The sequence below is a fragment of the Musa acuminata genome, chromosome BXJ2-2 (genome assembly GCF_036884655.1).
Source record: "Musa acuminata AAA Group cultivar baxijiao chromosome BXJ2-2, Cavendish_Baxijiao_AAA, whole genome shotgun sequence".
Lineage (NCBI taxonomy): Eukaryota > Viridiplantae > Streptophyta > Magnoliopsida > Zingiberales > Musaceae > Musa > Musa acuminata.
The window spans coordinates 34,239,163-34,263,040 of record NC_088339.1 but is presented as its reverse complement, the minus strand read 5'-3'; the positions used below and the strand labels follow the sequence as shown (position 1 = coordinate 34,263,040).

Sequence of the window (23,878 nt, the reverse complement as noted above, 5' to 3'; positions counted from 1 at the left end):
GTGACATCGTGTCGCGTGATCCTAAACCACCGTCTTCGCCAACGTCTCCCCGGGACTAGGTGATGTGCAGCTCACCTGTCTCGACCAAGGCAGGCAACTGGGTCTTGATGAATGGGCCCCGCGGCCTGAACCAACGTCGGGGATTGCCGCCACCTGGCCTGGTAATTAATAGAAACAGCTTCTCGCACCCAGGACAGGCACCCAACACACTTCCCGTGGACCCCATAGCTCGGACCTTGTTTAGGCCACCGCTCGGACATTATTGGGTTTTGTTTAGACCACCGCTCGCAGCTTGAAATCGAACCACGTGACATGTAAATGTTTTAATGGGGCTTTAAACCGTAGGAAACTCTACAATTTTTTTTCTTCTTATTTTTAACATATTTCTCTCCCTATTTTGACATTACAAAATTATTTGAAGCACACCAATAGATTTGAATTTTGAAACATCTACTGATAATATATATAATTTTTTATCTAAATTATCTAAACATTTTATCCTCCTCTAAAAATCTAACATGCCTAATCATTGGCACTAAAGAAAGAAAAGAAAAATAGCATGCCTCCAAACCACAGCCAACTTTGGTACTTTGTTCTTGCGTGAACCGATCACCTAAATGATTGGCATCATGTACTAAATGAATGAGACACGAGTAGCAACATCAACACTCATCATTACCATCTATACTGAGATTCCCTCAAACATCCAATCAATAGTGAGAATTTTGTCTCAGTTATGTGCCTAGGGAGATTAACACTACAGTTCATAGAGTTGCAAACTTCTGTAGAGAGCCAAGTGCTCCAACCTCTTGCTGCACAGTTTTTGAATATGTAGTGATACTCTATGTCTCCTTTTTGTTTCAAAAAAAAAAAAAAACACTCGTCATTACCCGTAATTTCATTCCTTTTTATGCAAGCGAAACTTGCAGTTCTCTTATTACAATATGTTTCCAAACCATGACAAATGGATTCTAATCACCAGTTTCTCCAAGGATTTTTTTTCCTGTGCTTATTGGATAGGTAAAATATCATAATTTTGGTCAGAATTAATAAAAACATACAACAATTGAAGGGATCCGCCTTGCTCTACACGCTTAATAACGTCTTACTGATACTAAATGGGGCCTTAAACTTCATAAAAATCTACTGAGGCACTGGAATAGCGACAATGATCACCTACTTTTGTTTGACATCTTATGTTCCTCTTTCCTGCTATGGGCTGTTGATCCATTCAAGAAAATGAGATGAACCAAGGAGAAAGGAGAGCTTTTGCTATAAGCTTTGCATGCTGAATTAACTGCACTTTATGCTTAAGACACTAATCAGATAACCTTATGCAAGGATTTTAGATCATATTTCTGAAATTGTATCAACCACTCCACTTCCCTGTTGTAAGACTTGTAAGTTATAATATACCTACCTAAGGACTGCTCTAAACTCTTACCAAAGGCAGCTTAAGATCAATATCTGGGGCCTGCATAATAACCATTTGCTGTGATAATTAACCTAAGAATGAGGGAAAGCACATCTCAGATAGGTGACAAATCTACATTGTCAAGTTTTGCAACCACTATATAATTATTTTCTAGGAATCATAGGGCAATTATTTTGCCCATTATTCTTCATAATTTTTTATCCACGGAAGATCAGTAACACTTCTTTTATAGATGGCGACTGCTGCCACAATTAATCACGCTTCATGTGAATACCATAAGCTAAATAGTACATCGAAGGTGACTGTTTTTAGCATGTTAATAGGATCCAGTCAATTAAAAATTGTTTGTTTTGAGGCAAAACTTCAAGCCACAGAGATAGAAACCACAACTCCAAGAGCATAGCTGACAATTGGATGTTTCGGTCAATTAACAGTACCCACTCAAGCTGTGTTTCTTCGGAGCATTACTTTGTTTAACATCCCAACCAGCTGTTACCAAGTCTGCCTAACTACATTCCCAGTAAGCCACAAAATTTCTGCAAGATCCAAACTAACATCACATTTCTTACACTTGGAAGAATATAGAGTACCTCATGGTGGAGAGTAGTACTCTCAAACAAGGATTTAAATCACATTCTGATACCAATTTCAATAGTTGGTCAAAATGATATGGTATCGACATACATATAGGGGGGTTTAAGGCTTCCAGTATCAATTGAAAAAATGATAAAAGGAATTAGATACCAAGAAGGTTTCAATCTTTGGTCAGACCAGTAACCACCAATTGGTAGGTATCAGTCGACCAGCACCTCGATATCTTTCTCTTGAATTATCCCGCTGGTTTTGTTAAGCACCTAAAGACGACGCCAATGTAACTTCTTGTTGCAAGACAAGGCTGCCCTAAGGATGACATGTTAATACCAACCATGTCAAGATATGATTTCAAACTAACCCCTAAACCCCCAACTCTAAACCCCCTAAGCCCCAAATCCCTAAACTCCAAACCACTAAAACCCTTAACCCCCAATCGCTAACCCGTAAACCCTAATCCCTAATTTCTAAACCCTAAACCCTATTCAAAGAGGAAAATGTAATTTGGATGTGTTTCTACTTCTCCTTTCATCTTTATCTCATCTCTTCTGCAAACATCACAGCTCATCTGTTTCCAAGGTGATCACCACTATCAACTACTCTTGGTGTCATTCTTAGCCTCATCACCACATTCACTCCAACATCTTGAAAGCTTGCAGCATCCATGGCCACCAATATCTACCTCAAACTCGTACGATACTAGTAGCCCTGAGAGAGTCCAGCTTCCCTCGTCCGCTAGTGATCCATGGAGCGTTCGAGCCACCCACTAGATCCTCACTACGGATCCACCATCCATCATGACCAACCTAATCCAAAAAAGCAACCAAATTTAAGAACCCTGAGGCCAGTTCCGGAATACGGGTTGCTCCGACTCCAAGAACTCGACCAAATTCCAAGAACACCAAGAAACTGAGACTAACCACAACATCTGTGATAAAAAAAGGATCCGAACAAGCAAGAGAACTGCAAGCGAGGCATCACGAAGAGGAAGAGAAGGAGAAGAACCTGGAAGACGACGCAGGCGAATCTGGGGTAGCGAACATGGGAGGAGACGGCTCAATCGAAGACGGAGAATGAAGAGAAGAGGAAGAAGAAGAAGAGAAGGGAGGCGAAGCATCCAATTCCGTCTCATCCCTCGGGTTTGGGCGGTTTCTCCCTATCCTTTATTTTTTAAAAGGATATATATATATATATATATATATATATATATATGCTAAACTTGAATTTTATGGAAAATCACTAATTTTGGAGGAATACACAATGCAATTTTACCATAAAAATTACTGCTTAATCACAGAAATTGGTAATTTCTAATATCTCTTTGTACAGTCACCTTATTGTTAAAATAAAAAAGCTTGATAATCTAAAAGAGTACACTAACAATAAAAAAAGACTGAAACATTTCTTTAGTATTTATCGTATTGGAATGGCCACATCCAACATATTCAGTCTTTAGTATTTATAGTATGTTCTCTTTGTACTGTATTCAGTCATTGTTATTGCTAATAAGACACCTCAAAAGAAACTACAGAATGGACTGAATTGTTTAATTATATCAGCAAAAGGAAGTGTTACTGTTAGTTCAATATTTACATCACATGAACTTCCTTAATCTTGCAGTCTATAGGAGTTCTTAGACAAATGGAAACTACAGCAAAACTTAAAAAGGACAACTTTAGTTATGCCGTCTTAGTGCACACATATCTCCAGTTTCACTAGCAAGAAGTAGACTACAAGATCACTGGATGGAAAAACCGAGAACACCATGAATCTAGCTGTTCAACAGGAAGCTGAGAGGATATCACTATGTTACGTATTGTTTCCAAACTATTAGAATGTTTTCAGATTGCCAAGATGACTTGAAGTTCTAATTCCAATATCGACTACCTTCATCGAAGATTGTAAGACTGCTATTCATCCAGGTCCTTGAATCCTTTTCATGCTCCGTCTCAGCAAAGGTCACAAACCGATTGCTCTTTGAAGATTTTGATTCCTTCTCAGCATTCAATTTACTGAATCTAACATGTTTGTTGCCTTTCCCGGACTTGGATTCCCTTTCAGCCTCACCCTCGTTGAAGGTCACACGCTTGTGGCTCTTCTTCGACTTTGGCCCACCTCCAGCCTTCAAAACAAGAGGACTTCACTGCTGATATTTCTATGATCCATTAGAGATTCACGCAAACTGTGGAACTTCTTTCAATGATCCACAGGAAGTCATCTTCATTCAGAATTGTATACAATATGAAAAAAGAGAATATTCAAATTCCTTAAGACAGCATAATTTCCAACATTTTGAAGACCAAAACAATCTACTTGGAGGTAAAACAATGAGATTTGAGACCTGATAGAGGTATGATGACAAAATCTGACTTAACAAAACCCAAAAATGACATGATAGAGTGAGGCTTTCGTCGAGTTGATGCATCTCTGAAACAATTTTCTGTGAAGGGGTCTCATGTGCAATTGCCAAATAGGATCATTACCAACCTAGTATATATCATGCTTGGCAACACATACAGATAACCAATTAATAATGTTAACAGCAATTTTCTGATCCTAAAATCAGGGAGACTTGGAAATGCATACTTATTATCTTACAGCAGGTTGGGTTTGTATTAGATCTCGTCAAGCAATCCACGGAAGAAACACACATACCAGAATGATAGAATAATACCCCACTAGGCATGGGCTAATTAGATACACATTAAAACATCTTTCTTTTCTTTATCTTTTTTCTAATAACGACATATCTAGATCACAGCCACCAACAGAATTGCACAGGTCAAGTATTTGGAGTGCCACCTCTACGAGTACTCGAACTCGAACCTACAACCTCTTCAAGATGAAGAGGAGAACCAAGTCCACTAAAAAGACTCAAGCTATTACTTGCAGTCCCACATTCAGCTTTGACACAAAAAATTCTCGACAAAGAACTAGAGGGATTTTGGACATACCTTGTTTATTAGCTTCTCAAATGCTTCAGGTCCATTTTCTTCAATGAATTTCTCTGCAGCTAATAAAACATCGTCTGGCTTACTGAAGATACCTTTATCTGGAGGGACATACCATATGTTCACTGTCTGATGATTCAAAACCAGTGGCCTCACAAAACGTTCATAAACATATGCAGCACCACTGAAGTATGGAAAAACCAACCAGCAACTGAAAGTCAGCTTTGCATAAGGCCAAAAGGGGAGCCTGCAACAAGAAATAACATTGCAGCTAAATTTTAGTCCATACTAAGTTCATTTAACTTACAAATTCTAGTTATTATTTAGATACTCGAAAGAAATCATAACCTGCCCAAGGAAAATCATGTCTTTACAGGAGCAGTTAAAGATAGCAAACCATACAAAGCAAATAAGTTCATACATATATGAAACTCATTTATCAACAGATAGAAGTTTCAGAGTCTGCAAGCCATTATCCAAAAGGGAAAAGAACAATAACCAGTTGTAAAAAAGAATTATAGACAGCGTAAAAAAGTGAAGCAACTTAGTTAGCTATATATTTCTACACCGCCTACTTATAAAACTGCAAAAGAAATTAAATATCTGGATCTAGGTTTTCAAGAAGAAAAAATTAGCCAAAGTTACCATCTGCACATCCTACCATCTTAAAACAGCCTCTCAACATTCAATGGTCATGCATGGTCAGAAAAATCACAAAGGATGCAACATAAAAAGAAAATAAAATACTGTAAGCTGCGAAACAATACATGTAATTGCCTAAACATGTCAAGTTGGTTACAGTATCCGACAAGGAGTAAGTTCACCAAGCAAAAAAAATTATTATTGCCTTAGCTTTAATGGATCAAAGAGATTTAACAAAATAAAATTTGAGAATGGTTATCGCTGGTCAAGTCAGAAGTACCGGCCATCAATATCACGAAAATTGAAATTTTAGCCAAAAGACAGAAGAAAACAAGAAATAAATAGATCCATATAGTAAGAAATACATGATAGGCATCTTCCATAAAGTAATTACCACTCTATGATTTTCGCAAATGTCAACTCAAAGATTGTAAGTAAAGAATACAACACCCAGTAAGTAAGCCACTGCTGATCATCTACAGGAGATTTAGATTCTATTGCCCTCACTGAAGCATACCTGCCAAAACAGAGAAGCACTTTCTCATTTATAAGCCATTTGTGAAATAAGAAAATTCTATCATATTGCACTTAATTGTTCAGAATGGTACTCACAAAGGATAGGCAAGCGTAACCAGAGGCCTGTAAAATGCAAAAGCAGTGTGTCAGAGTAAGGAACAATTCCTACAATACAACATTTATGGAAGTAACAATATTACAGATGACAAAATTGCTTTTGATATTATTCTCAAGTGAGAAGACAAGTAGAAATTTCAATACCAATTAAACAGTGTCTGGCTGGTTCTTAAATGAAGAAGTAAAAAAACAGTCATCATTTTTAGCTGAAAGAGGTGCATATAAATATGACTCTCCAACTCTTCTAATGGCAAATAATACATCAAAGCTTCATTAACTGTATATTCTCTGCTATTGTGAAACAGCAATAATAGTAAATGTCCACCAATGATCCAAACCACGAAGCTTCTTCTTTAACTAATCTTTAAAAATGTCAAAGCAATCCTTTTGTGATTATAAGTTATATAAATATCAAACCAGTTCACCTTTCTAAATGTGCTATTAAGAAACGTAGATGTCATAGCATCTACAACAGTCATGCTAAAATAGCTAAAGAAATTTAACGCCGACAAGACTTAGAGTCCAATACATTCAACAAGTTTAAAAATGAGTTGGAGTTTAACAAATTAGGAGCTCAATGAAATACACATAATTTCATTAATGTCACCAAAAAAATTTCTAAAGGTACACTTAGATATAGCGAATCTGGAAGTTAATGGAAAAAAGAAAGAAATCATAATTAACTGTACTAAAAGAAAGACAATTCACTGTACTAAAATAGCACTGACCTTTTATTCATTTAACACCAATAAAAAGAACAACATTCTGTAGCTTATGGTAAACTAAGCACGATTGCATTAACGCCAACAACCATATGCTGAATAAACACGGAAGAAGAATTAATGCCTGCATACGCTGTTATTCAATAGAAAGAGGGAGCAAAATCTGTGTTTGGACACGAACAGGGCCTTTTCCTAGGGGATGACTTCGTCCTTTATCTTGAAGAGTTTCCAGGTTTGAATGCTTGTGAAGATTGCGTCCAAGTCTTTGACTCGTGTAACACTCTAGGATGGCAGCGATTCACTCTGTGATCTCTAAAAGAAGATAATTGCGATTTCCTTTTTCTTTCCTGAACAAAACTCGCTTAAAGCTTGAATTCGAACAGAAAGCACATTCATGGGCCGCGATTTTAGATGCTCTCATAACTTAGACTCAAAGAGGGACGATTATTTCCCCCAAAGTTTTGATATTTAGCTAGAAGATAAACCAAAATAAGATTTTAAGATATCAGAATTCGCCAGAAAGAAAGCAGCACCTTTAACACCCAAGCATCAAAATTTAAGAAAACAAGAACAAAAAGATCCCTTCTTTTTCTTGGTTGATTCCGAAGCAAGTGGCGAACTTTCCCGACAACTCGTCAAGAAGGTTGATTGAAACGAACAAAAATCACAGAATAAAAGGTAGAAATTTCCGACAGGAGCAGAAGAACAAACTAATGCCAGGACATGACAGAAAAATCTCAACACCACCAGCAATGGAGCTTGATTTGTTGAAGGGACACTTACCCGGCGAGAACATCGAAGTTAATAACAAGAAACCTAAGCAGAGCACCGGAACCCATTCCTTCTTTTCGCGTGCTTCACACCAACTCCACTCTCGGTTGCTCGAACGCCTGGAGGAAGTCCCACGCTTCTCACTCTCGCGTTCCCTAAGTAGGTAACAGACGTGACGAATTTCCATCTTCTCTCTCCCTACTTTCCGAAAAGGCGTGTCCCGATGATATTAAAGGCTGCATGACTATTGCAAAGAGGGCCAATCAACGCAAAACGATACCGTGGGAGTATATTTAACACCACAGCCGCTTCATCGAAGCCGACGAGGGATCTGCCTTCGTCCCGGGCTTTAAGATTCGCGCCCAAACTTTCCCTCGTATGATGTGCCGGAGGGCCTCGCGCTTTAAGAGTCGCACACGAACTTGATCGTATGATCGGTGGGGACATCTTACGATTGCGCAAGGGACCCGCACGTCGGCCACACAATCGCAGACGTGGTTGGTGTTTTGGTGCTGCCTGTGGGACCCACACGGCCGAATCAACCGGGACGAACTACCCGCCCAACTGAATCGTAATCCGACTCCGACTCCGAATCCGAATCAGACCCAGCAACCTTCTTACCCGAACCCGTCCGACACCCAATTGATAAAATTACATACTTATCCCTCAAGGTATTTTTTTTATGTTTAGCCTTCAAAATTCAAGCTTAAAATATAGACCCTAAAAACTTCCCAAGACACCATTGGCATGAATGACCCCTTCATATCCTCAGGTTCAAAAAGCTTCACACCTAAACCAAAAGGGAAAAGTTAAGAAAAGGAAGGCAGAAATAAAGCATAAAACACAAACTTGCAACAGATGATTATACTTGACTGCTTCTCATAAGCAATCAAGGTAGAGGTACCTAATAAGTTTTTGGATAATTATTAGTCAGAGTAAGAGAGAAGGAAATTACCACCTGAGCCAGTTCAAAAGAAGGTTTAAGTTGACATCAGTAGAAGATTCATCTGCAATGTGAACATTCAACCTTCTTCTTCTGAGAATCTAAATTCTTGTTCAGAAGCATTAAGCAACCTAACATGGAGATCTCAGCAATTGTAGGAACAACATTCATCACCCATCATTTTGGAGACTCGATTGCCGCTGCAAGACTACCAAACCTGCATTTATATCCATCTATGTTGTGGTACCTTCCAGTGTCAAATAATTTATTGATATTTCTCATAGGCTTTCACATGCTTTTGCCACTCTGTTGACCTTTTTTATAAGATTTGACTGAGAACCCAGGCACAGAATCACTAACTATTCTAGGTGGAATGGTGTTTTACCTCCGAGGGAATGAAAAGCTTTCAAGGATGAAGCTTGGTTCCCACAGGATTGACAGAATGAACTCAGGGAATAAAAAGAAGAAACATCGTCGTCAGTTCTCACTGTTTGGATCCCCTGGAATCAAGCACCTTGAACGAAGTGAGACATATCAAAGGCTCAGGTTGGGTATGGAAGCTTAATTGATCCAAAAACACCTACAACTGCAGGAACACCTAATTCTAGTGTGAAATAAATATGCCTGTGCCTCATGAGAGTCACTTGGTGCAAATGACATGCCTAACACATTTTTTTAATATAAGCCAGCAACCTAATGCAATCAATCGTACAAAGTCATATCCAAAGCAATGGCCAAAAGTTTCCAAGAAAATAAGTTTTAGACAACAAAATTTATCAAAAGAAAGGGTTTAAGACAGATGTTGCTTACCCCGTCGCCAGTGCCTGATGCAAGTTCTGATGGTTCCATTACCAATTGGAATAACAGATGCAAGTTGGTCAATATATTTATCTTCATCATGAGGGAATTGCATTCATCCATCGTCGAAAACTGAATACATTGCGCTGATGCTGAACTCAGTTCTGAACAGCCTTTTCAACTGTCGAGCTCTAGGATGGACTTCAGCATTGTGAACATGATCATGGCTCTTAGGCCATGGAATAAGGGTAACATACCCCTTAGGAGCCAGTATAAGACAATAGAGTTTCTCCTTATCAGTTAGACACTTCCTCTCTCTGTAGATCATGTTCTCTCAAGGAAAGGCCATCGCCACCGGCTTTTGATCCTAGCGAAGAGGGAAGTCGGTGTAATGTTCACGGCCTGCCTCAAATTCTTTTTTACTTCTGAATCGCCTAGATCACTCGGGCTGCCTGATCCACCATGGCGGTTCTCGAAGTTTAGATTCAGTGAGATCATGCATTTTGTCTGCTGAGTAACAAGGGATATGTTCACCCTTTCAATGCCACTCCTCTGCCATGCACCCTAACATAGAAGAAGAAACAGAGACCAACAGTGATACCCATCGATAACGAGCTCCTGATCCTTCCCTCACCTGAAGTCAACTTTATGTCTATGGAGTGTGCCTGAAAGATATCCTAAGATGGCTTAGAACTGATCCAAATTCCAGTCAATTAATCAACTTCTATTAGTTTATATCAACCAAAGTAGGAGAAAAGTACACAAAAAAAAAAAAGGCTACAGAACCACTACAAAAACCATACTAATTCCAAGGAAAACAAATGAGAAACAAAAATGTGACTTATTTCAGCTAAGAAGAAAGAAAATGCTTACCATCATAAAGGCAGCACAACTATCCAGCAACTGTTTGCAAGAGCTAAACAAGCAATTAATGGCATCTTAAAGAACCTGTAGATTGACACAAAACAAGTATCTTGAACCCTGCATTAAATTTGCTTTTGCTCTATTAACAGAGAAGCAGTTCGCTTAAGCAACAAATATAAGTCCCAAATGATAACCAAGCAATCCTTTATCTTACTTACACGAACTGAGAAAGCAAGAACAGCCTTCCATATCTTACGGCAAATTCTCCTTATTTAAGCAGTTATTCAGCAATCTAAGCGCTAGAATGGGATTCCAACTAAAGTCAACCAGTAATTTCCTCCTGCATTCAACAAATCCACAAGGTCTACGCATCACGCCCTAAGATTCTTATGGACAGCTCAAAATCCAAGCAAATCAGGAAAAGAAAAACGAATTGAACGAAGAGAAAAAGAGTCTGCGGCGGTGGAATTCGAATCGTCGTCTTACCGATCCGAAGGGAGACGATCGAAGTGGATCATCGACCAAACGAGATCGAGAGCGACCTGCTCGCCTCCGCTTTCTGCAGCGTCCGATAAACCCCTCGATTCCGTCGATTTTTCGATTCAGAAAAAGAAATAAAGATCCCATCCTTCGCCATCTCCATGATCTCGATTCGACACGGTTGTTCCTTAGCAAGAAGAAGCGTCGAGTTGCTATTGGTCAAGAGTAACGAATTAGTGCTGCTTGCTAGCGTAGGATCGGATCTAAGGCCTAAATCGCAGAACAACGTAGAGTAGCCGTGACAAGCGTCCACGTATTCCTGCGTCTCGTAGGCGGGAGTTTTAAGCTGCGACTTCAGGACCCACACGCATCATAAAGAACAGATGAAGTGATGACACGTGGCAGTCCGTGCAGAGTCTCTTCAATATTAATATATTAATAAGAATATTAAGATGGAATAGTATTTATTGATCGACTCTAATAGATGTAAGTAACTCTCTAGTTTATGTCATAGCAATTATTCCCACATAAAGATGGGGTGAAGATTGCATTCAACAGGACGAACCCAAACCAAGCTTTCATGGGCAATCACGGTTTAGTAGGAGGCCTCATTCATGGTGCTGTACCTGCTCTGGCCAATCCCTCTATGCCTCCATTTCAAGGTTGGCTGCACATGGTGGTGTCTTGTCCCTTCAAGACGACTGCAGAAGGAGGGGAGGACGATGGGAAGGACACCTCACCATGCACGACTGTGTAAGCAGCACCTGTTGCTACCCCTTCGAACGAAGCTTCCTTAGCTTTCTGATGATGCCACAGAGGAGTGTTCGATGGAGCAGGAGCGAGCACGGCCTCTCAAGTCCTCTGCCATGAGCCGGCTTACACCCATGCATGCGCACAGTAAACGCGGCGTCTCCCAAGTGAAGTTTTCTGTAAGTCATCTTCCTATCTCGCTTTTATCTCTATCCGGTGATGAAGGAGATCACTCCTTTGCTGCTGCTGCTTCTTGGCTCTCAGCTTTGAAGCCGGTCACATGTGAGGTTGGGTCGGCAGCATTTAATGCTGCCATAGCATTCAAGACGCTCAGCTCGGAGTTGATTCCCAAAGGCTGCACTGCAATGGTTTCCATTTGCTCATGTTGCTCATGCAATCCACGAGTCTTTTAGATCCATCCTTTTTCTTCACAGGTGATGGTAGTTTTGTGAGTAGAAAAAGATCAAAACACTTCACATGTGGTGCATTTAAGACCCACTTGAAATGTTTTCTTGTCTGCACAAGATAGTCAATCCACCATCTGCTGTCGATATAGATATTTCTGGTGATTAAGAATGGAAATTTATGGGGCGACTCAAAGCGATAGATTCGAGCCAAGAATCATAGGATAAATTAACAAAGTCTCGATCAATAGATAGATAATTACATTCTCATATAATTGATACGACTAAGCAAGCTTTTTACACTTGTTTGACTATGTTGACTGCCACAAGGATGAACCGTGATGATCAGTCCAATTGCCAAGTACGAACACGCATCCCCTGAGAACAATTCACATGTAATCTGTCGCCATGTCAAGAAAGTTCTCTTGCTTTTGCCCCGCATCTTCGTCGAGCAACCATGACTCGAGCAACGACAATGGCGCTTGCGCCTCCGACCCCTCCGGCGTGGAGTCGTGGAGCCCCAACAGCGACTCGAGCGGCTCCGGCGACATGATGCAGTTGGAAGAGCTGGCGCTCGCGCTCCCCTGGCTCGACGCTGTGTCGGCCCGAACGCTGGCCGAGCTCGCCTGAGCAACGCCGGGCTTTGACGAAGTACCACTCATCCAACCTGCAAGAAGCCGAGATATGTTCTCGGTGCTCGACGCGTAGGTCGAAGAAGGGCGACTGCTCAGGCTGCGGTCAAAGGGTGACGCCTTCGATTCCTTATCCATGGACAAGGCCTGGGACAGAGCTCGCTTCGCCATGTCGACGTCGGTTTGGAGACACCTCTCCCACTGGCCTTTGGAAATGGAACGACGGCCCGACTGCACGCTGCCGATCGGGGAATCGGTGCCGCCGATCTCAAGCTTCCTAAGCTTCTTCTTCAGATACGTGTTCCAGTAGTTCTTGATGTCGTTGTCTGTCCTCTCCGGTAGATAAGAAGCTATGGCTGCCCATCTGCATTCCAGCAACACCACTGGCATCAGTACATTGAATCGTAAGAAGCAGGATCAAAGTCATCATCTCACGTCCTCTGTTCTTGACCTGTTGCCTAGAAGAGATTGGAGATGAACTATAAGCTTCTCCTCCTGATCGGTGAAGTTCCCACGCTTGATCCCAGGCCTGAGGTAGTTTGTCCACCTTAGCCTGCAGCTCTTACTGCATCGCCTCAGCCCTGTTAAGGAAACAAGACATGAGAAGAGCTACTACAAGCCAAACCAGAGTAGAAGAATACTACATCCTGAACTACTGTACCAGTGTTGGGAGGAATAGCTCTCCAATTCCCTGGACCATGCTGTTGGATGTAGGAGACCAAGGTTATGTCTTCTTCTGGTGTCCAAGGTCCTTTCTTCACGCCATCTTTGTCACAGCATGGTGGTCTTCCCATCTCACACCTCTAAAGACACAGTAAGGGAGAGAGAAAGAAGGGTTCACAACCATGGACAAATGAGACTGTTGTTTCCGAGCCATCTAGGGGTAGATATATATATATACAAAGAGAGAGAGAGAGAGAGAGAACGGAGGCAGTGATCAGAACGCTCCGGGCCTCAGAAAGCAACGGGGAGAAGAGTCAAAAGGGGGACAGCAAATTGCTTTTACACGGAGGTACCTTCAAAAGTCAGCTTGAGGGAGTTCCTCACAAAACCGCGTGTATTCAATGTGGTTCAGCCCTGATCTGATCCAACACCCCCTCTTCTGCTCGGGTTATCAGTACAGACTACGAAGCTGTAAAGCTCTTCTTTACTGCATCAGATCCAGCAATGGAATCTGGAAGTTAAGTCCCCACCTTGCTAGTCTCTCTTCTCATGAAGGAACCCTAACTCACTGCAGAGTTGGTGGGTGCAGTACAGAAGAAAGAAAACCTTGTTCTGCAGCAGATTAGATTCTGGAAGCTGTACATTTTATTATGGGTTGGCGTAAATGCATCTCTCTGCTGCAGAGTTCATTGTTCACCTAACCAGGGAGCTGATGTACTAGCTTCGAAGTATGTGGTGAAGAAGGTGAGCCAGAAGATGCTGCTAAAGCTCTCATCATCATTGAAGTGACGCAGGTGCATAGGCGTACAGGAGATGTAATACCATGACATTGTGGTCGGTCATTCTGCATGGTGCAAATTGGGCGGCAGGAAGAGGACAGCTTCCGTCTCCTACATGTCTCCTGGTGCCAACCTTTTCAATGAGGGATGGTGAAAGCTCTCGGTTCTTCCCTCCAACCATTAATCTTCCATTAGATTTCAGTGAGTGCTGCTTTAACTTGCTGAAAGTTGATCAGATAGAACACTGTTAAATCAGAATTTTGTTGTTCGATCTGGATGATGAGGTCTCTCTTTCGTGTTCGATCTCAGACATCTCCGATTAATTGGCTCTGAATCTATGGACATTTTCCGATAATGCGCCCGATATAATTCTATGAGATTCGACGTCTCCAGGGTTGGCTGTGGGGCTGGATGAGTATGGTGTCGGTCGAGATTCAATTGTGACAGACGTGAAAAGAAGACCTCGGTTGGCCTCGGATCAACATCTAGATCGGACAACCAAATTCTAATTTCACAACCACCAGAACAAGCTGATCTGATAGAATGATAAAAGCATAAGAACAACAATTTGTAATCTGGTCTTGGATCAGTGTTCAGACATCATTGTCAGCCAGAAATCATTAGATGGAAGGATTTCTCGATTAATATTCTCATGATTTATTGAGGCTGGCAGCATCGCCGGCAGCGGAAGGGAAATGAATTCATCATTACGATATTGTTTGGAAGAAAGGGATGACAGAATCAATCAGCAACACCAACAAGAACACCAAAGACAAGGGAATAATAATGCATCGGTCTCATTGTTCCTTCATTTTTTTTTCTCTCTTTGAAGGTTGTTGTGGAATATATGGCTGTGCTTCGATCTGCAAACAAGACTCTGTAGGTAGGTAGTGATTGTGGAAAGTAAGTTAATCTTTGTTCTATGTTGTCTCTCATGAGTGATTCCATCTGCTTCCATGTTGCACATCTCACTGGTAGCTGTCTAACAGTTCCTTAGGACATTCATGTGTGCCTAATTAAATGTCCATCAATATGTTTGAATGATCACTGCCATGAATCCTACAAAAAATGTATGTGTCATCACCTTGTGGCTCAGCCAAATTATACATCTCTGAGGTCTCTATCCTCACCATATAAATGGCTGAGAAGTACTTCACAGTCTATTCCAAAGATTTAATGGAAAAAAGAAAAAGAAAACACTTGCTTCCATTCATGAAATTACACGAAGCATCCAAAGCCAAGAAAGGGGTACTGATTTCATTTAAGCGATTTGTGTTTCATAAATTGCCTTCAGATTATAGAATTTGAAGTTTCTATCCATTGTTTCTTCAGCACCAGAAGAAACAGAGCTCCAAACTTGGGAAGGAAGATATAGCTATTACTTGGAGGGAGCTGAATCGCCGATAGTTTGTTTGTTGATGGAATTGGATGGAAGAAAACAAGGAGGTGATGAGAGAAGGCATGTCATCTTCTTCTCCATGAAGATGCTGCCGTTGCTCCCACTTGAACAGTGCCCTGTTTTCACTCCCAGTTTGATCTGAGAACACCAAAACCCTGTTTGCGTGTCACAGCATGTGCACAAAGTAAAGGCTATTTGTTCCATGCCACTTGCACAGTGTTGCAGTTGCAGTAGGAAGCAGACGCCACTCTGTCTCCATAAACGCTCCTCAAACCATGAGCAGTGCTCTCTGGTCACCCACACAAGTGACCCCAAACAATGCGCCCTGCTCGGCAAAGAATGTGGCAAAAAAGCAACTTGTTTTCCTCTTAAAACTCCATGGCAGAACTGAAAGCTCAAACCACAGACCACCAGCTGATGGCTTTTGTCTCGGAGGAATCATTTCTTCTCCAAACCCCTGTTTTCAGCCACTACCTACTACCCTCTATGAACAGGCAAAGTGAGGAAACAATGATATAAATCATTGGGCACAAAACCATGTTGATGATTCTTGTGTTGCGGTCCTATCCCATCCCAGATCAACAAAATCTTAGTAATGATTTATAGTCTCTGCACATGAACACAAGATAACTCCACACTTTTCTGCTTGAAAGATCAGTCTTTATGGCCAATGTGTTGGGCTATGTGTTCAGTTTTCCTAATCTTTTCCTACATATTACATGTGTTGCACATATAAGTTACTGGTCATCTTGAGGTCAATTATATTAGACACCAAGTCTTCAAGATAACACAGTAATAAAATATAGATGCATCCTTTTTTGTTTATCATTAAAGTAAAAGTGGATGCTTCCTCACAATAAAGTAAAATAAATTAGATGTTAGCAATCCAATCATCAAAACTGAGCATCACACAACTTGAGTTGCAGAAGCCAAGACAATAGGTAGGAATAGGCAGATGTATATATTACAACAGAACAAACACACAATAAATTTTTAGTTTGAGATCTCAAAACCTCAGCTTCCATAAGCTGAGACAGGATGCTATTTTCTTTAGCTCTCCCACCCATCATTAAACAGCCTTAATTAGAACAAATCACCATAGTTTTAAATCCACATAAAAGTGTCAACTTTACACTTGGAAAGTGTCCACTTGCAAAACATGGAATAATAATAATAATAATAATAATAATAATAATAAGAAATTTCTGGAAAGAAAGTGGAAATTGGAACTATTTTATGGACTGATGTAGTCATAAAGAATAGATGCATCCTCTTTTACTTAGTTTATATAGATGCTTGCAAACAAATAGCCAATCCTAAGCCTCACTCACAGCTTGAGGAGCAAAATACAGGAGGAGAAGAGAGGGATACAAAAAGACCAAATGAGAACTGTATCAGTGCTTTAGAATTTTAAGGAACATAATAATATGATAAACAATGGAGATGAGATGGTATGTTCTCTCATCATATTAAATCATAAAACACCATATAAGTAAATCATAAATGAGTACTTAACAACCACAGAACACCATTTTGTTAATTATACATAAATGCATCAATTTACTGTTATAAAGTGTTCAGTTGCCAAAAAAAAATAAATTCTTTTCTAAAAAAGAGCAAATTTGAGACTATAAATTGGCAGACTAGTCAGAAATTAATATTATCTATATAATTCGGTATGAACAATATATAATTATGAGAAATTGAGCAATTCCGATATAATATTAGTGTTAAGATAGTAACATATAATTCTTAATTTTTTTTAAGATTCAATATATACTAATTTATCGATACATGAAAGATCAAATCATATCGATTTTGATTGGGTAAGATATGAGTTTGATACCTGAAATTATAAAAACCTTTAGGAGAAAAAAAAATGATAAAGGATCAGATTTGTAGTTAAAGAAAAAGGCAATTGAAGAGGAAGAACAGTAATAATGGAGATATTGGATGCTGAGTGGGATTGAAGGTAAAAGGCAGAGACAGCCTCCCCTTTTCTTCTCCTCTTTCCAATTACCAGCAACGAAACCATGTAATGCTCCACAACACTCCAAACAAGGACTAAACTGAGACACTACATCACCCGAGCATGGTCAAACACTGAGCACAGTAATCCATTTGGTGCCGAGAGTTACACCATTGGCCCAAAGTGTTGCTCCCAAAGGCGAAGAGAATCAAATAACGCCACCCCGAGGCCACAAAGGAACTTGTGGCTCAGAATCCTCTTCGCCCTGCTCACGTGGCCTCCCCCGTCCTCTTCCTCCTCCTCCTCCTCCTCGTCTGTTAAACCCCGAGGCAGGTGAAGAGAGCACAAAGTTACAGAGGGAAGAGGCAGAGGCGAGGTGAAACAGAGCAGTAGAACAGGGCAGGAGATGTCAGAAAACAGAGACACCGCAATCAAGCTGTTCGGCAGGACGATCCCCCTGCAACGCTGCGGCAGCGGGGACGGCGGAGGAGACAACCAGAAGGTACTTCTTGTGGCTTGTCGTTGCAGGGAATAAGAAAGATTGGTTCTTTTTGCCTGCTGGTCTTTGCTTACTTGTCTCTGGGTTCAAAAGCTTCCTCTTTTCCTTTGTTTTTGAGCTGTTGGTACTTGCTTGTGAATTGTTGTGCTGCAGAGAACAAGAAAAATGGTTTCTTTTTTAGCTTTACGGTCTCTGGATTCAAAAGCTTGTTCTTTTCATCTATTCCGAAATGTAAGGTTTTGTTGTTGAGTCGTTGGTACTTCTTGTGGATTGTTCTGGTGCGGAGAACAAGAAAGATTGGCTCTTTTTGCCTTCCGGTCTATGCTTACCTGTTTCTGGATTCAAAAGCTTTCTCTTTTCCTTCATACCGAAATGTCAGGTTGCAAGAAATGCATGATGGTTTCTTGCGGACTGTTATGCTGCAGAGAACAAGAAAGATTGATTCTTTTTGCCTTCTGGTCTTTGATTACTTGTTTCTGGATTCAAAAGCTGGCTCTTTTCCTTCACACTGAAATGTCAGGCTGCAAGAAATGCATCCCGGTTTACTGTTGAGATGTTAATCACTGTTCATTTGTGCTGTGAAAGAGATCCTGAGTTCTCCTCTGTTTTAACTTGTTTCTCCTTGCAAATCTTCTATTTCTCAATTTCTTTCCTTTGATTTTTATTAGACCAAATTGTTGCTGTGATTGTGAGGTGGGAACATTGTTGTGAATGTTCCTTGGTGATAATGAATTCATTGGTGTTACACAGTATTTGTAATGTGCAAGAATCATCAGCTTATCTAGACAACTCCAGAAAGAACAATATTGCCTCCATACACTACTAATGAAAGCAAAGCAAACCCACCACTATTTATAGATTTGCGTTGGATTTCCAGCTTCAAATTTCTTCCTTTTGTCTTATATACTGTATTTTCTCTGACCACGAGAGAGTTAGAAATGGGAGAATTTAGCTCGTCTTCTTTCTTGGTGTACCAACTGTGATTGTCGGCTATGTCCACCTTAGCATCACCAATCGTTCTTTCTTGAAGTGCTTAGTTCATCGATTCTATCTTGAGATCGTATGAGGCAGCTGAAACCTATGGTTGGTGAGAAGAATTCACCCATTCTTTGCGTTTCGATCTCAGGATCTTCAAGTGGAAGATACTGCTGCTCGATCACAGGACAAGAATGAGTGTACTACATCGACGAGCGAGATGGATAAACCAGCTTCCGCAGATCAAGAGGATGCGTCGACCAAGAACTCGGTGGCGGAAGAACACTCGAAAGACAAGGCTGTGAAGAAGCCGGACAAGATCCTCCCTTGTCCTCGGTGCAAAAGCTTGGACACCAAGTTCTGCTACTACAACAACTACAACGTCAACCAGCCGAGGCACTTCTGCAAGAACTGCCAAAGGTATTGGACCGCCGGTGGCACCATGAGGAACGTCCCCGTTGGAGCTGGTCGACGCAAGAGCAAGAGCACGTCTCACTTCCGGCACATCGCCGTGTCGGAGTCCTCCCTCCAGTCCGTTCGATGTAATGCACGTGAATCAGTTCGTTACCCTCCGAAGCCAAATGGCACGGTACTCAGCTTTGGCACGGATGCGCCGGCGAAGGCAAAACCGCTACCTTCGTCTGAGACATCCATGCTTAGTCCGAACGAAAATGGTGGCCAGAATTATCAGGGATCAGCTGCTCCAATTCCATGTTTCGGTGGATCCCCCTGGCCGTATCCTTGGACACCAGCCGCTCCTCTCAGCTTTCCGATCCCGTTCTATCCTGCTGCGGCTTATTGGAGTTGCGCTGTTCCATCCGGAGCTTGGAGCGTTCCATGGCTGTCCCCCTTAGCTTCCTCTCACCCAGCGGCAGCACCCAATACTGGCAACTTAGGCAAGCACACGAGGGATGGAAGCAATCTGAACAATAGCAGTCTACGGACGGAAGAAGACGGCGGTTTGGCTCCGACGACGCTGAGGATTGATGACCCTGAAGAAGCTGCAAGGAGCTCCATATGGACCATGGTGGGCGTCAAGCGCAGCAAGAACAATGCGGTTAGCAATGGAGGGCTTCTCAGGGCCTTCCATCCGAAGGTAGACGTCAAGAACCATGTGCTGGTGGCACCATCACTGCTGCATGCCAACCCTGCTGCGCTGTCTCGATCTCTGAACTTCCATGAGACCTCTTAGAGAAGCAAATCGAGCAACTGCAATTTTGCAGAGTAGAAGGAAGATGGTGAAGAGGAACTCAGGAGTGCGTCCTTGCTGATGTAACACTATAAATTAGTAATCTTGGCTTAGATATGGTGGCTTGGTGAGTCTTCTGCATGTGAAAATAGATCTGTAGTGAGAGGGATGTCTGTTTGTACATAAATAAGTGTTGGAACTCGATTGAAGAGAATGATAGTGAGTAACCTTTTGCTTAGATTCTGCATCGGCTTCCTTCGGAGCTACACCTTCTTCTGATTCCTGGATCTACTTAGACAAGCATAAAAGTTTAGCGGATTGAAGTAGGACCAAAAGCTCAGATACCAGCAGAAATGTCCACATTGGCTAGGCTTGTTGGGTCGTGCGGAAGGTGGGGAAAAGGCAGGGTGGGTGAAAGAAACATCTGCTTGCAGATGTGCTCGCAATAATACAAGGCACTACCGAATGGGGTGAGGAAAAGGATGAGAAGAAGACATGGAAAAAGGAGATGGAAGTTCTCGTTTGGCCCACCTCGTGTCCCACCGAGGAGAGAACTGGATTCCTGCCACAAACAGCCAAGCATCCTACCAACAACTGAAGGAGGCAAAAAAAGAGAGGAGGGAGGGAGATGATAATGGAGAGAGATCTTTTTCTTTCTTTTCTTTGCTTACAGTAACAGGTGAAAACGAAGCAATCCTTCGAACATATACTGACCTTTTTGTTCTATAAAGATTATTCTGTAACACAAAGGGAATCTGGAATTCTTTATGACGCACGATCAAACTCACGCTGTCATCCTCTCGGAACACATGAATTCACTCCATTTAGATCGAATGTTAATAGACACATCTATCGATCACACTGATTTCTCCTAAACGTAGCACCTCCTCCTCTTTCGACTTCTTTCGGTGGAAGGTAGAGAAGCATTTGCGGTCGAAGGGTTGAGCTCTGCCGTGTGATTTCCACTCAAATGTGTCATTTTGGAGTCTGGCCAACATCCGACTATCTTGCTTAACGTTTGACCTCAGGTTGAGAGTTTTCTCAACATCCTACAGTCGATCACGTTGGAAGAGAAGCAATAGATGGGGAGAAATGTGCCTTTCAGCATCGTGCTGGTGAGCACCAAAGCACTAACTTCTGTCATCTCCTCTGTCATACAAATTGTAGGTGGGATATAAAGAAGCCATACATGAAGTTGACTCCATGATTCATCAAAACAGGTGAAATGAAAGATCAGAAAAGAAAGAAAAAAAGATTAAAAGGCAAGAAGGAATGTTCAGTATATGGCAGTGTTTTGCTTCATGCACTGTTAGCAATCAAATCTTTTGTGGCAGAAGATTTCAGGATGGTTTACATGGACTGGTGTCTGAATCCACCTCTGAAACAGGGCCACTGTCAGGTCATGCCTTCCCTGTACAAGCCTACGATTAGACTTTTTAGGTCACTAAACAGAGACATCAGCTTCTTTGACTTCATGAGGTTGCATTTAGAATTTTGTGCATCCCCCTCTGTCATCATCTGATTGGAAGTTTCATGTGTGATCGAGGCACTCAGCCTCAAAAGTAGACCACTTTGGCAAAGCATGAGTGCACTTTCCTATCAAAGCTAGGAAAAAGTTGCAAGCATGGCCCAAGTGACCTCTCCATGGCTGCTGGTGGAAGGGAGCTTGAGAAGATAGACCATGACCAAGGGGAATAAAGACCATATAATAGAGAAAGAGCTCTTGCTTTTTGATGCTTGCTCTTCTTATCAGTGAGGTGAGCATACAAACAAAAGACAGAATGCAAAGGATGGCCTGATTGTATTATAAGAATCTATAGTAAGTCTCATCCTAATTTTATGCTGTACAGTAAGATGTTGTCCAGTATTTATTTACATGTGCTACTCTATCTGTACATTTGAAGTGATTGAATTAGAATAATTTAAAAATAGAAGTTGATTTTTCTTGGAATTTGGAATGCAAATCTGCAAATTATTGTATTGATCCAATTGAAATCAATGAGTTGGATAATTCCAAGAGAAAATGCTGTGGAAGAATTGCTGAGAATATGTCATCCAAAACAACTAAGAATAAAGGTAGGAAAAGCATGAGGGAACCTAGGACAAGTTAAGATATCCAAGGAAATGGAACATTCCATACAAAAGAAGGTGAGCACCAATGAGCAAAAGCAGTTCAAGTGATCAAGATGTGGTGGGGAGTTAATTCAAAGTTGATTCATCAGGTAATAAGAAAAGCACAATTTTCCCACTCTCTTCTTTATCTGTAGATTTGATGATCTCAAGGCAGACAAAAGGCAGTGACTGGAGAAGAGGCATAAAACCAACCCACAGGAGAATGTGGAAAAAGGAACACAAGAATTCACTGACATTTATGTGACATCAAAACCACAAGAGAACATGTTTCCTCCTGTAACTCTCCTCTGATATTTATGTGTTCTAGCTGAAGTCAATCCATTTTTCTAGTGCTCGTATGACCTCCCAGATAAAAAGAAATGAAAAGGAATCATGTCAACTTCCAACAAGTGCTGGACACATTAATAATTGTCACTCTCAAATTGATGTCTTTGTTCTGTAGTCAACAGCACCACTGGTGTCTGGGCCACTACAGGAGGTTTGACTGCTGTTTTTGGCCAATTACAACATGGGAATTCAATGATTGCTGTCAGGATTAAAGATAACAAATGATCAGAGTAACAATGTCACATCTCTAAAAAAATCACTTTGTAAATAAGTTTTCATGATCAAGAAATCTCAGAAGAGAAATGAAAGATGGATAGAGATATTCTCCTCTTGAGGTCATGACAAGTATGTGAATGCATGTTTGTGATGGCAAGAATACTGCCTTGGAAAACCAGCAGCAGTTGCTTGTTTCAGAGGCCAAAAAGCTACATTTTAATGGTCCCAAAAAGAATGTTTCACATTGAAGAAGCCACTGACTTGTTTGTCCTCCTCCTCCCAGCTCAGTTGACCATATGTTCTGGCAGCAAAAAAATTCTTGCCAAACCACCATTAACAAAGCATGCCAAACTGCTAACCATGAATAGAAATTACCTTTGACTTACATAATGTTTGGTTTAAGGGCATGATCTTGATCTGTGATGGAGGTTTGTCATGTCTTGTTCTAGGCCACATGGGAGTGTCAATTACTAGTCTTCCATCCCTATCCACCATTAGACACTGTGATAATAAGTATAGAGGGAGGAGTTGGAGGGAGATTCCTGTTTGATATGCATCCCAGTCAGACATCATGGTGGTGAGGAGGTCTTGGTTCTTCACAATCTTCATCATCTCAGCTCTTCTCTCACTCTCCATGTCCCAAGGTACACCTCCTCTGATTTATTCTCCCCCTTGTTTATTTGTGGGAAAGGCTTGCAACTGATCCCTGCTTGCTTGCTTGTTCTTGATTGGTGTCAAGGGTATGGAAGAAGAACCATTCTTGCGAGGTCTTCAGCAGCTGTGAAGTCTCCATCTGAACATGAGGTGAGTCTTCTTGTTCTTTGTTTGCCTCTCTCTCTCTCTCTCTCTCTCTCTCTCTCTCTTTCTCTCTTCAATTGGGCCATTTATTTAACAGGATTATGTCAGTAAAGTTGTTCTTGGTGATTGTTGTTTCAGGAAGGGATATGGGAAGTCAGGGAGATGGTGGAGACAACCATGGACTACAAGGAACCTGGAGCTAACACCAACCCTAGAAGTGGCTTGTCACCCCCACCCCCAACTTAAAGACCTTCTTAGCCTACCTCTAAAGCATTACTGTTAGTTGAGAAGTATGTCACTGTGAATTGTGTGCCC

At 41.3% G+C, this 23,878-nt stretch overlaps 3 protein-coding genes and 1 long non-coding RNA gene across 10 annotated transcripts; 1 reads left to right on the top strand and 3 right to left on the bottom strand.

The window, feature by feature from the left end:
• Positions 1–3,552: 3,552 nt before the first annotated feature.
• Positions 3,553–9,474, bottom strand: LOC135584868 (HVA22-like protein a). Of its 7 annotated transcripts, none has more exons than XM_065097239.1 (6): positions 8,704–9,459; positions 7,758–8,535; positions 6,232–6,258; positions 6,014–6,136; positions 4,981–5,224; positions 3,553–4,148 (listed from the first exon to the last, which is right to left on the bottom strand). In XM_065097239.1, the coding sequence occupies exons 2-6, from the start codon at positions 7,811–7,813 to the stop codon at positions 3,894–3,896; spliced, it is 705 nt and encodes a 234-aa protein (XP_064953311.1). In that variant the 5' UTR covers positions 7,814–8,535; positions 8,704–9,459; the 3' UTR covers positions 3,553–3,893. The 7 variants fall into 7 exon arrangements, with proteins under 7 accessions (XP_064953311.1, XP_064953313.1, XP_064953310.1 ...); XM_065097241.1 differs by lacking the exons at positions 7,758–8,535; positions 8,704–9,459 and adding exons at positions 6,981–7,069; positions 7,156–7,751; XM_065097238.1 differs by having other exon boundaries at positions 7,758–9,459.
• Positions 9,475–12,204: 2,730 nt separating this feature from the next.
• On the bottom strand, positions 12,205–13,485 carry LOC103976722 (myb-related protein 306-like). The gene is made up of 3 exons (XM_009392027.3): positions 13,278–13,485; positions 13,068–13,197; positions 12,205–12,980 (listed from the first exon to the last, which is right to left on the bottom strand). Exons 1-3 carry the CDS (start codon positions 13,408–13,410, stop codon positions 12,374–12,376), a joined length of 870 nt encoding a protein of 289 aa, XP_009390302.1. The 5' UTR covers positions 13,411–13,485; the 3' UTR covers positions 12,205–12,373.
• A 4,158-nt stretch (positions 13,486–17,643) lies between these two features.
• LOC135606261 (cyclic dof factor 1-like) lies at positions 17,644–20,327 on the top strand. The gene is made up of 2 exons (XM_065097237.1): positions 17,644–17,928; positions 19,052–20,327. The coding sequence occupies exons 1-2, from the start codon at positions 17,833–17,835 to the stop codon at positions 20,090–20,092; spliced, it is 1,137 nt and encodes a 378-aa protein (XP_064953309.1). The 5' UTR covers positions 17,644–17,832; the 3' UTR covers positions 20,093–20,327.
• On the bottom strand, positions 19,203–21,306 carry LOC135606262 (uncharacterized). The gene is made up of 2 exons (XR_010484738.1): positions 20,318–21,306; positions 19,203–20,225 (listed from the first exon to the last, which is right to left on the bottom strand). It is a non-coding gene; the product is annotated as an uncharacterized LOC135606262 (long non-coding RNA).
• Positions 21,307–23,878: the final 2,572 nt, after the last annotated feature.

Coding starts and splice junctions, on each gene's coding strand:
- LOC135606261 (XM_065097237.1), top strand. CDS start 17,833: ATGTCAGAAAACAGAGACACCGCAATCAAGCTGTTCGGCAGGACGATC. Junction 17,929..19,051: donor GCGGAGGAGACAACCAGAAG/GTACTTCTTGTG, acceptor TTTCGATCTCAG/GATCTTCAAGTGGAAGATAC.
- LOC135584868 (XM_065097238.1), bottom strand. CDS start 7,813: ATGGGTTCCGGTGCTCTGCTTAGGTTTCTTGTTATTAACTTCGATGTT. Junction 6,259..7,757: donor AACTTCGATGTTCTCGCCGG/GTAAGTGTCCCT, acceptor TGCATTTTACAG/GCCTCTGGTTACGCTTGCCT. Junction 5,225..6,013: donor TTTGCGAAAATCATAGAGTG/GTAATTACTTTA, acceptor TTCTTGTTGCAG/GCTCCCCTTTTGGCCTTATG.
- LOC103976722 (XM_009392027.3), bottom strand. CDS start 13,410: ATGGGAAGACCACCATGCTGTGACAAAGATGGCGTGAAGAAAGGACCT. Junction 13,198..13,277: donor AGCTATTCCTCCCAACACTG/GTACAGTAGTTC, acceptor TTTCCTTAACAG/GGCTGAGGCGATGCAGTAAG. Junction 12,981..13,067: donor CAATCTCTTCTAGGCAACAG/GTCAAGAACAGA, acceptor GCTGGAATGCAG/ATGGGCAGCCATAGCTTCTT.